Source organism: Thamnophis sirtalis, unplaced genomic scaffold (genome assembly GCF_051295495.1).
Source record: "Thamnophis sirtalis isolate CommonGarterSnake01/CBP01778 unplaced genomic scaffold, rThaSir2_p1.2 scaffold_3, whole genome shotgun sequence".
In the NCBI taxonomy this organism is placed as follows: domain Eukaryota; kingdom Metazoa; phylum Chordata; class Lepidosauria; order Squamata; family Natricidae; genus Thamnophis; species Thamnophis sirtalis.
Genome location: NW_028261383.1, coordinates 150,427,434 through 150,439,760, shown reverse-complemented (window position 1 = coordinate 150,439,760; position 12,327 = coordinate 150,427,434). Strand labels below are relative to the sequence as shown.

General features: G+C 44.2%; 1 protein-coding gene across 2 annotated transcripts in view; it reads right to left on the bottom strand.

Moving 5' to 3' along the window:
- Positions 1-11,304, bottom strand: part of STAT2 (signal transducer and activator of transcription 2) — a 41,077-nt gene extending 29,773 nt beyond the window's left edge. Inside the window, exons 1-4 of one of the 2 annotated variants that reach the window (XM_087710402.1) lie at positions 11,189-11,304; positions 4,416-4,575; positions 1,928-2,087; positions 989-1,087 (exon numbers count right to left, since the gene is read on the bottom strand). In XM_087710402.1, coding sequence (XP_087566528.1) covers positions 989-1,087; positions 1,928-2,087; positions 4,416-4,546 — 390 coding nt within the window. In that variant the 5' untranslated portion in view covers positions 4,547-4,575; positions 11,189-11,304. Of the gene's footprint in view, positions 1-988; positions 1,088-1,927; positions 2,088-4,415; positions 4,576-11,043; positions 11,065-11,188 lie in introns of those variants that run through there. The other variant, XM_087710403.1, reaches the window with a different exon arrangement.
- Between the last annotated feature and the right edge of the window lie 1,023 nt (positions 11,305-12,327).

Here is a 12,327-nt window from a genome sequence, read left to right as displayed (position 1 = left end):
TATAGAGCCTCTCCAAGTGGTTTACAGAGTCAGCCTATTCCCCCCAATAATCTGGGTCCTCATTTTACCCACCTTGGAAGGATGGAAGGCTGAGTCAACCTTGAGCCTGGTGAGATTTGAACTACCAATTGCAGGCAGCCGGCAGTCAGCAGAAGTAATCTGCAGTGCTGCACTCTAACCATTGTGACACCTTGTGACAATTTCCCATCAAAAGTCATCTTGGAGGAGAGATGAGCGGCATAGAAAATTAATAAAATAAATTGGGAGAGAGGTTTTTTTCCCCGATGGGGTGGGACGGGCATTTAGTCCAGGTAGTCTTTGACTTACAACCACAATTGAGCCCGAGATTTATGTTGCTAAGTGGGACATTTGTTCAGTGAGATTTGCCCCGATTTACGACCTTTCTGGTCACAGTTGTTAAGTGAATCATCGCAGTTGATTAGTTAGTAACCCGGTTGTTAAGTGAATCTGGCTTCCCCGTTGACTTTGCTTGTCAGAAGGTCACAAAGGGGAACCCCATGACCTTGGGACACAGCAACGGCCTTAACTAGGAATTAGTTGCCAAGCATCTGCATTTTGATCATCGGGACACTGCAAAGATCGTAACCATGTAAAAATGGTTTTTCAGTGCCGTTGTAACTTTGTTCAGTCACTAAGTGAACTGTTGTAAGTCGAGGACTAAATGTAATAAACCAATTCATAGTGCAGTAGAATTATGGGTTGGTTACTGGTTTAAAACAAACTCTTGGGGAAATTGTCACCTTCTGAGAATTTGTCATCAAGAGCCAACCTTGTAGGCGAGAATGAGCAGCATAGAAATTTAATAAATAAAATAATTAGGAGGGGATTCTCCCCCCCCCTTTCACTGGGATGAGATGGGCATTTGGTAAATCAAAGCTGATAAATCAATATTGCTAGATGGAGAAGACTATGTTTTGTGACTGCACAAGGCAGGCAGAAGAAGACCAAGCAGGTTTTTGCTTTTTACCTGAGAGGTAGAAAAGGCTTCAGACAGAATTGCTCTCTCCTGTCTCAGTAGAGCATCAATGGCAATGGCTAGTTCCTGCGGATGATCTTGGTACTTGCTCTGGAAGACAGGGCACAGCAAGATAGAAAAGTGTAAGGCTATACCCCCAAATAAAAACTTTTTATATCATCTGCTGCCAAAAACACCTGGCCTTTTGGGAATCACCACTTGCAGGTCATCTGGGTAGCTCTAGTGGAAAACGAGATATAGTCTTTGGTTTCTTCTTTCTAGGCAGATCTCCACTGTCACTAACTACGTTCTTTTTCCTACCTGAGGTATGAAATCTCGCCAGGATAGCAAGAGCACTTAGACTTATATACTGCTTCAGAGCCTCTCTGAGCGGTTTCCAGAGTCAGCCTATTGTCCCCAACAATCTGAATCCTCATTTTACCCACCTCGGAAGGATGGAAGGCTGAGTCAACCTAGAGCCTGGTGGGATTGGAACTGTTAAACTGCAGCCAGCCGGCAGGCAGCAAAAGTAGGCTGCAGTACTGCATTCTAACCACTGCGCCAACACGGCTGTCCTCATGGCCATCATATGAGCACAGGAAAGGCCCACATGGCAACTAAGAGTTTCTCAATAAATGCACACATCTTGGTCAGCAAGGATAAGGGTCTAAACTACATAGGTCAGTGTTTTTCAACCTTGGCCGCGTGGACTTCAGCTCCCCAAATTCCCCAGCCAGCATGACTGCCTGGAGAATTCTGGGAGCTGAAGTCCACACATCTTAAAGTGGCCATGGTTAAGAAACATTTAGATAGATGGTTGTATTTAAAAAATGTCAAGCTCTTTTATCCTTCAGATCTTCCTCCGGCTTTCATATCTTGAAGGGAGGCTCCCGTTTCATTCTGACCCTTTCCCGCTGTGCAGGAACACACCCATACGTGTTCTATGCATACCGCTAGATGCAATTTGGAACGGCGTAAGTTGTGCTTGAGTAACATGTTAGCATTGTTCTCTTCGCCCAACGCCAGACGTCCAATCTGATCATCCAGTGAAGACAACATGGTATGGAAAAGATAGCAGGCTTGTGAGGGCTCCAGTTCTACTGCTTGGCTCCTAAAAGCAGATAATGGAGAAAAGGCAAAGCAAGACTCAGACTTGGCTGAGATAAAGAGAAAGTCATTGCCAAAAAAGGCACTTGGATGTAGGGAAGGAAGGAGATTGTTAGTAGTCAGAAAATGGAACCATAACAAACCAAATCTTACATATCTTGGGTCACAATTTACTGTATTTTTTGGAGTATACGACGCACCATGATTTTGAAGAGGTACATTTTTTAAAAAGGTTTTTGCACTCTGCAGGCATCCCAAACCCTTTGCATGCCTCGTTTTTTGCAACCAAAAAAAAAGGGGGGGGGAGGGAATGCAGAACTTTGGGAGGCATGTAGAGTGCTCCTAAGGGCTGGGGGGGCAAAAACGGCACATTTTTTGCTCATTTTTGCCCTCCCCAGCCCCCAGGAGCACTTTGCAGGCCTCCCAAACCCTCTGCACGTCCATTTTTGCAAAGGGGGCGGGGTTTTGGTAGGCCAAAAGTGCTGTATCCAGTGTATAAGACGCACCCAGATTTTCAGTCTCTTTTTTGGTGGGAAAAGGTGCTTCTTATACTCTGAAAAATACGGTAGGTAATATAAGATCCTGAGAAAACAGATTGGCATCATGATTAAGGCACTGAATTAGAAATTGTGAGTTTATGAGATCTAGTCTTGCCTGAATCACAAAGCCAACTGGGTGACCCTGGCCAATCCCTCTTTCTCAACCCTGGGAAGGAGGCGAGGGGAAACCACTTCTGAAATCTTGCCATGAAAACTGTAGGGACTAGCCAAGGCAATTACCGGGAGACAAGGTTTGAGTCGTCAAACCCATAATTTGGGAATATTTTAATGAAATTCCTAAACTTATAGCTAAGGCAAGAAAGAGCCACAGACCTGCTTACTTAAATAAAGTGTAATAATCTTATAATTCTTATCATATATTTGCTCTTTCTCTGACAAGAGACTGTAACCTACCAGATTTTTAAATAAATATTCTTAGATCATTAAATCCTCATTTTTAAGGATCTATCTATCTGACAGAACTTTTGGATATGCTGCTCAAATTACTATTGTGATACTTTGAGATGACTGAATAAATATGTAGTTGTTACTACATCTGGGTAGTGCATTGCATTTAAACCATGGAAATACTTCCTTTACAGTTCTATTAGTGCATTAAAATGATCAGTAACTTCATATTTTTATTCAAGTGTACAATCTTCAGAATGCAAGGTTCAGGAGACCATCCATTTGTTTAGGTCGTCCTTGACTTATGATCACAATTGAGCTCAAAATTTCTGTTGCTAAGAGAGACCTTTATTAAGTGAGTTTTGCCACATTTTAGGACCTTTCTTGCCATAGCTGTTAAGTGAAATATTGCAGTTGTTCAGTTAGTGACACGATTGTTAAATGAATCTGGCTTCCCCGCTGACTTTACTTGTCAGAAGATCACAAAAGGGGAGCACATAACCGCAGGACACTGCAACCGTCATAAATATGAATCATTTGCCAAGGGTCTGAATTTTGATCATATAGCCATGGGGATGCTGCAACAGTTGTGTGAAAAATAGTGGTAAGTCACTTTTTTCAGTGCTGCTGTAACTTTGAATAGTCAGTAAATGAACTGTTGTAAATCAAAGACTACCTGTACTATATTTAGGGTCTATAATTTCAGAGTTAGCTTACACCACATGATGAACGTCAGCAAGACTTTCATTCATAGCTGGGGGGGGATCCATTGTATAGAAAGATATACACAATGATCTATATATATATATATATATATATATATATATATAAACGTGTTTGTGTGTATGTTCCAGCATAACTCTGGAATGCCTCAAGCAATTTCAATCAAACCCTCTGGAGAAAAATATTGTGGGGGTAAGACACCCCAAACACCCCTTGAGGGAGGGGGTGTTCTGTTAACATACAGCCTGTTGTACCTTAAAATGGCTTCTACTGTACTGATGTAACTCTAGAACGCCTCAAGCAATTTTAACCAAACTTGGTACACATATGACTTACTCTCTGGAGAAAAATACTGTGTGGGTAAGACACCCCTCGGTGTGTCTGTTCTGTTAAGATATAACCTGTTGTGCTGTACTGCCATACTGGCTTCTACTGTACAACACAGTGGAGTTGCCATGGTAACAGCTTCACAGTACTCCACAAGGGGACTCCCACTGGTAAGAGGGAAAATCCAACATTAGAAATTACGTTTGGTCCGGACATTTCCCCACTATAAATAAATATCCGGCCAATACCAGGTTATCGGCTAGTAAATAATAAAAACCAGCAAATCAAAGACAAATTACTTTCATTGAAATGACTATGATAGAAATAAGCATTACCAGTTTTGCTCCTCAATCCAGTAGGCTAAATACTGACGCACTTCCATGGGTAAGGTGTCATCTGAGTAGAGAAAATCTATCTGGTCCATGTGAACCTTGTCCAGCATTTGAATTTGTTGCCATTGGGACATGTTGGAATGTTCTGCTGAACCTCGCACACCTAAGCAAGGAAAGACATCAGGAACCCTTTGTAAGAACATTGAACAACTGAGAAAAGTAATTCTTTTGTATCACACGTGTCCCCTTTCAAAAGAATGTCTACATTAGTGATGGCTAACCTTTTTCCCATCATGTGCCAAAAGCAGGGGGAGCACAGGGGGGTCATGAGCAGCCATGCCCACACCCATAATGCTATGCATGCAACTCTCCTGTGAGTGCCTCCACCTGTGTACTGGACCCGTGTCCCTCCTGGCTGGTTGCTAACAGCAGGGAGGTGACACGGAGCTGGATCCAAGCGGTTATTACCGCCTCGCTTCGGGAGGGGCACTTCCCCGCCGCACTTAAAACGGCGGTGGTGAGACCCCTCCTGAAGAAACCATCTTTGGATCCAGCTGTACTTAACAACTACCGTCCAGTCTCCAACCTCCCCTTTATTGGGAAAGTTGTTGAGAAGGTGGTGGCCTACCAGCTTCAGCGGTCCTTGGAGGAAGCCGATTACCTGGACCCCTTCCAGTCCGGCTTCAGACCTGGTTACAGCACAGAAACCGCTTTGGTCGCATTGACCGATGATCTCTGGAGAGCCAGGGATGGAGGCCATCCCTCCATCTTGGTTCTTCTTGACCTCTCGGCGGCTTTCGATACCATCGACCATGGTATCCTTCTGCGACGACTGCGGGAGGTGGGGTGGGAGGCACTGTTTTGCAGTGGTTCTCCTCCTACCTCTCGGACAGGTCGCAGTCGGTGTTGGTCGGGGGACAGAGATCGACCACGAGGCCCCTAACATATGGGGTGCCGCAGGGGTCGGTCCTGTCCCCCGTACTATTTAACATCTACATGAAACCGCTGGGCGAGATCATTCGGAGGCACGGGATAAGATACCATCAATATGCAGACGATACACAGCTGTATCTGTCTGCCCCGTGCCAACTCAATGAAGCGGTGGACGTGATGAACCAGGGTCTTGAGGCCGTTAGAGACTGGATGCGGGCTAACAAGCTTGTACTCAACCCGGAAAAGACCGAGTGGCTGTTGTGTTTCCCTCCCAACAATTTGGCTAGCGTTCCACCACTCAGGCTGGGGGGCCAAATTTTACACCCCTCAGACAGGGTTCGCAACTTGGGAGTCCTCCCGGATCCACAGCTGACCTTTGATCACCACCTGTCGGCTGTGACCAGGGGGGCATTCGCCCAGGTTCGCCTGGTGCGCCAGTTGCGACCCTACCTGAATCGGGAGGCACTCACAACAGTCACTCGCGCCCTCGTGACCTCTAGGCTGGAATACTGCAACGTGCTCTACATGGGGCTGCCCTTGAAGAGCATCCGGCGACTTCAGCTAGTCCAGAATGCGGCCGCGAGAGTGATTGTGGGTGCACCTCGGTTCACCCACATAACACCTATCCTCCACGAGCTGCGCTGGCTACCTGTTGATCTCCGTGTGCGCTTCAAGGTGCTTCTTACCACCTATAAAGCCCTCCATGGTAGTGGATCTGGGTACTTGGGAGACCGCCTCCTGCCCATTACCTCCTCGAGACCGATTAGATCTCATAGATTAGGCCTCCTCCGAGTGCCATCTGCCAGCCAGTGCCGGCTGGCTACTACGCGGAGGAGAGCCTTTTCAGTGGCAGCTCCGACCCTCTGGAACGATCTCCCCGTGGAGATTCGTACCCTCACCACCCTTCAGACCTTCCGCGCAGCCCTCAAGAACTGGCTATCCCGCCAGGCCTGGGGGTAAAGATCTGATCCGCCCCCACCCGAATGTTGGATGAATGTTGTTTACTTTTTAATTATGTGTTATGTTATATGTTATTGTCTGTATCCCCCTCCCTATAAGTTGTTAGCCGCCCTGAGTCCCCTCAGGGAAAAGGGCGGCCTATAAATAAACTTATTCAATTCAATTCCCCACCCCCACCCCGCCATAGGTTCGCCATCCCGGGTCTACATGAAGTTCAAAATAAAAAATACATTTTACATGGAGTTGTCATATGTGACGGGTGGCATAAGTACAAAAAAGATGAATACCAAGGAGCTGCTACATTAAAGCTCCCTGAAAAAAGAGGAGAAAATAACAGAAATGAGACCATGGTTTTTCCTTCTTTTAGTGTGAAGGAAGGCAGTAAAATATTGTAAAGCCAGTGTGGAATGATGAGGTTAATTTCTATAATTAGGGTGGATTAGAGTCCCATTAGTAGGAAAAATGTAGAGATGCTAAGGCAGCCAAAGCAAGGTCATCCTGTAGTGTTATCAGATGTGACATTCCGCCTTAAAGTCACAGTATGATTTAATTTGCTTGATCATTCCTATGTAACCTTTCTGAAGGAATATAATAACAATAGCAATATAATCCCAAAGGTGTTTTTTTCAAGAGGCAACTGGACTTTCTGGTTTCGCTTCTCATCCAAGAAGCTGAAGAAGCCCATGGGCTTTGGAGTTTGACACCCCTGCTCTAGTGCCTCCTATTTCTCTTGATCATTGCTGACACGTTGCTACACCTTGAATGGAGTCAACCTGTGGTAAATTAAATTGATTGGACATGATTTGGAAAGACACACACCTCTCTATAGAAGGTGTCATAGCTGATAATTCACACTGTAGCAGAGCAAAAGTGAGGAGGTCAAAGAAACTGCCTACAGAACTCAGAGATAGGATTATTGCAAGGCACAGATCTGGGGAAGGCTGCAATAAAATTTCTGCTGCACTGAAAGTTCCTAAGAACCCAGTGGCCTCCTTAATTCTCAAATGGAAGAAGTTTAGTGCAACCAGGACTCTTCCAAGAGCTGGTTGCCCGATCAATTTAATTAACCACAGGTTGACTCCGTTCAATGTGTAGAAACATGTCAGCAGCAATAAAGACAAATGGGTGGCACTAGAGCTAAATTTCACGTGTTGTTGTAAAGGGCCTGAATACTTATGCCAATGTAAATGTGAAAAGGAATTAATTTCAACTATTATAGAATCAGGCTGCAGCATAACAAAATTCACAAAAGTGAAGGGGTCTGAATACTTTTTGAATGCACTGTAGACTTATATACAGCTTCATAGTACTTTAAAGCCTTCTCTAAGCGGTTTAGAGTCAGCATATTGCCCCTAACAATCTGCGTCCTCATTTTACCGACCTCAGAAGATGGAAAGCTGATCAACCTGAGCCAGTGAGAATTGAACTGCTGGCAGTTGACAGAATTAGCCTGCAATACTGCATTCTAACCACTGTGCCACCATGGCTATATAAACCCATAATCTTGCTTAGTTCAGGGCTCTTTTGCATTCTTTTGGGCCAGTGCCCAGTTCATACTGTAGCTGTGCATGCCAGTAAAAATTACTTTGCTTCATCTGTAAGTTTTGGTTCCTTATTGAAGTAGGCATTTCTCCTACTATTTATAAAGTGCACATGCATGTGTGTTTCTCTCTGTGTTCTTGTGTGTGTGTGTGTGCGCGCGCGCGCATGTAATCAGTTGCCAGGTTTAAGTAAGGAATTCCTTGCTGCAACTGATAAAAGCTAATTTGTACATACAGAACTTAAACTAGTTCCCATATAATGGGGCCAGCCAGAAACCTGCCCTAGAATCATAAAGAAGGTATCCCACTGCAAGGGAGTCGATACTCATTTGTAAATACATGCTAAGAGGCATGCCTAACTATGAAAGGGCATATGATTTAAGCCACAATATTCCCTTGATATCAGTAGCTTTTTCCTTTTGATTTCAGGAAGCTCTTTGTTGCCTTCTCAGTGATTGAAAATAAGAGAGCAAAAGAGAGCAGAGAAATCAAATTTTAAAAAAGATTAAAGAGAGCAATGCAAATCAAATGAAAACCTCGTGAATGTAGAAAATATATGACTTTTGCTCCGTTCCCAAATTCTGCCAGCATAGGGCTAAAATAATTACCGTATGAGTTTCGTAGCTGAATGAAAGTAAAGGGGATGTGAAACAAAACAAAACAATAATGTCAGAATGAGTCAAATGTTGTAAACATACGAAGCCGGGAAATCTCTGTAGTTTAGAAACCAGAAAATCTGGACAGCATAACTAAGCTCAGTCCAAAAAGTAATGAAAAGCAGAAAGCATTTGCATAAATATAGGAGAAATTCTTGGTGCAGTTAAACTGCCTAGGATTTGGATTTTACAAAGGAATTCTCATTTTCCTTGGTTATTTAAGAGGCTAATCCTATAGCAGAGGTCGTATTCAGCAGGTTCTGACCAGTTCTAGAGAACCGGTAGTGGAAATTTTGAGTACTTTGGACAACCGGCAAATACCACCTCTCACTGGCCCCGCCCCCATTTATTCTCTGCCTCCCTAGTCCCAGCTGATCGGGAGGAAATGGGGATTTCGCAGTATTCTTCCCCTGGAGTTGGGTGGGAATGGAGATTGTACAGTATCCTTCCCTTGCCATACCCACCAAGCCAAGCCATGCCCACAGAACCAGTAGTAAAAATTTTTGAATCCCACCACTGTCCCATAGGAACATTGCATAGGGGCTGTTGGAAATTGCAAACCTCATTTTTTGTAAATAGAACGAAAATCTAACTAAGAATACTACTTCTGGAATGCAATAGGCTTTCCCAAGTTTATAATGGACAAATAGCAAAAGAAATCAGGTAAACCTCAACATACGACCCCAATTGAGCCCCAAATTTATGTTGCTAAGCGAGACAGTTAAAGTGAATTTTGGCTCATTTTACAACCTTCCTTGCTACAGTTGTTAAGTGAACCAATGTAGTTATGAGGTTAGTAACGTGGTTGTTAAATTATTTCGGTTTCCCCATTGTTTGTCAGAAGGTCTCAAAAAGTGATCACATGACCTTGGAACACAGCAGCGGTCATAAATATGAATCAATTGCCAGGGCCTAAATTTTGATCACATGATCCTGCAGATGCTACAATGGTTGTAAGTGTGAAAAAAGTCATAAGGCATGACCTGCATATACCAATAATTATGTTTGTTCTTCCCCCCTCTCCCTCATCCAATTCAAGATTGCACATCTCTTGATTTGCATTTCTTCCAAGTTGTCAAAATCCTTCCCCACCAGGGACGTGCAGGGGAGGCAGAGCCTCACCACTGTCATCATGAAAAGAAAAGAAAATGCAAAAGGAAAAAGGCAAGAGCTGAGGTCAGGCTGAGCTAGTTGCTGCCAGAGTCACAGTGGATGACTCTGCTTAACTGTTTAAAAAAGCCTCTAAAAAAGCGCCCTCTACAGGAGGCAGGAGAATGACGTGCCTCATCTAGTATGACTTTAGGCGTTTTATGATCACTCGAGCAGAGTTAAGCAAGGGTTAAAAACCTAAAAATTCCTGATGTAGGTGTCATTGAGTGTCTTTTTGAAAATTAAATCTGAAAGCCAGGAAAAGCCTTCTAAGGTTGGATTAACTGGTTCACCACAATCTGATGCAGTTTGCCAGCTGTGCCCAACTTCCTGAAAACGAAACTTAATTTCACCACCCACCCCAACAAACTCCTAGCTGAAACAATTCTTTGATCAACCAATGTCCAACCAAGAATTTAAGGTTGGATTAACTGGCTCACCACAGTCTGATGTAGTTTGCTGGCTCTGCCCAATTTCTTGAAAACGAAACTTAATTTCACCACACACCCCAACAAACTCCTAGCTAAAACAATTCTTTGATCAATCAATGTCCAAGCAGGAATATCAATCAAACGAATCCTAATCTTTTTTTGTTAGTTTTACAACCCAAACTCTCCTCTGATTCCCACAGGCCAGTCCTTGGGATCAAAGGAAGCTTTTGTAGTCCTGCCTTCCCCTCCTCCTACATTCACAGAGGCTCTATGCAGCATCCTACAACCATGGTTAGAGCAGCTGGCTGAAAAAGAGCCCATCACCTTTCCAGCATTACAGCCAGCTGTTTCGACTGAACTAAAAGGGGGGGCTTCAAACCACCCTGGTTCCCCCCCCCTCCAAATTTCTGCTTTACTGTGTCCCGCTTGCCAACAGTCAAAGCAGAAGTATCCAAGGTGCGGTGGAACTGTGGATGCAAGGAAGCAGGAGAAGAAATAGACCAAAGACCAATTCCTTGTGTGTCCAATCACACTTGGCCAACAAAGAATTCTATTCTATTCTAAATAGAAAAGTAAGAAAACTTTAGTGAAGTGGAACCGATCCGCTCGATCAAATAAGGAAACCAGGTGGGCGGTAGACGGGATGTTCAGGGAGAAGCCCGCCACGCCTGCCCAACAACTTCGAAAGAAAAGATAGGGCAGTTTTCTTCAGCGAATACCTCCATTTATCACTTTTCTGGATAATTTTGCAAAATTTGGGTTTAGTTAAGATTAATTTCCCCACTCTTGCGCTCCCTCCAGAAATTGCACAAGGGAAGGACCAACTATGCTTTTGGAAGCCGGATTAACAGGTTAACAGTAACAGAATTGGAAGGGACCTTGGAGGACATTTAGTCCAACCCCCTGCTCACGCAGGAGACCTATACTACGGATTCGAACCGCCGAGCCACTTAATTTCGACATTATATTTGCTGCCTCCTTCCAAATGGATACGCCTTCCTACATATTCACTGCCCAGGTTTAAAACACTTTAGAGTGGGCACAGATCTCTAAACCCTGCAAGATTACACTCCCACCCCACCTCCCTTCCGCCCCGAAGCCGCTACCTGCCAAAAGAAGCCGCCACTCTTCCTCCCGGGAATGTTATTGTAAACTCTGCAATTCAAGCTCTTGGAGAAAAATCGGCCCCTTCTGCGCAGGCGAGACGGAGGGCAGCCCCGCCCATCCTTATCGTGATTGGAGGAAAGTCTGAGCTTTCGTCTAAAAGCGGAGGGAGTAGGTGCTATCGGAAGAAGAGCCAACTTCGCCCGCTTGGCGATTTCGATTTCCCAGGAATGACGTCAGCAATGGAGGCGGGGACCTTGAAAGGATTATGTAAACAAAGTACACTCTGGCTATTGGCTAACGGAGTTGCAAGCGTGTGTTGACCGGGAAGGTTTGAGGCTGCGTGGTTGGTGTTCGGGCTGTGCTGGGGTAGAAATCTATCGAATTCGAGTCTGGAAGGAAGATCCCGTCTTTATTATTTATTTTATTTATTTGTCAAGCATGTTTAAGATAACAGATATTAGTACAAACATGATTATGAGTACATGAAATGGATACGAATAAATGGGGACAGTAGGACAGGGACGGTAGGCACGCTGGTGCGCTTATGCACGCCCCCTTACAGACCTCTTAGGAATGGGGTGACGTCCACAGAAGACAGTCTACGGTTAAAGTTTTGGGGGTTTTAACAATGGAGTCAGGTAGAGCATTCCAGGCATTGACTACTCGGTTGCCGAAGTCGTATTTTCTGCAATCATTTTCTTCAAATGAACGAAGTGAGTTTTTCAGCTCTCTTCCCTCCTTGTGAACGTTTAATGGCAGCGCAGGATTCCCTGCCATTATGTAGGTTATATCACCATTTTAAAAGTGTTTGTTTGGCATTCCTTCAGCCACTCCTTACCCTCCTCATCAGTCTTCCAATCGTGTAATAGGAACCATTTATTTATTTACTAATTGTTTTTTATTCTGCCTTTATTATTTTATAAATACCTTTATAGATAATATATATAGTGACAGGCTAGAAGCCAGGAGACCATGAGTTCAAGTTCTGCCTTAGCCATGAAAGCCATCTGAGTGACTTTGGACTAGTCACTGTCTCTCAGCCCAACCTTCCTCACAGGGTTGTTGTTAGGGGGGAAATAGGAGCAGGATATATTCACTACCGTGAGTAATTTATAAAAATAATAAAGACAAGATGCAA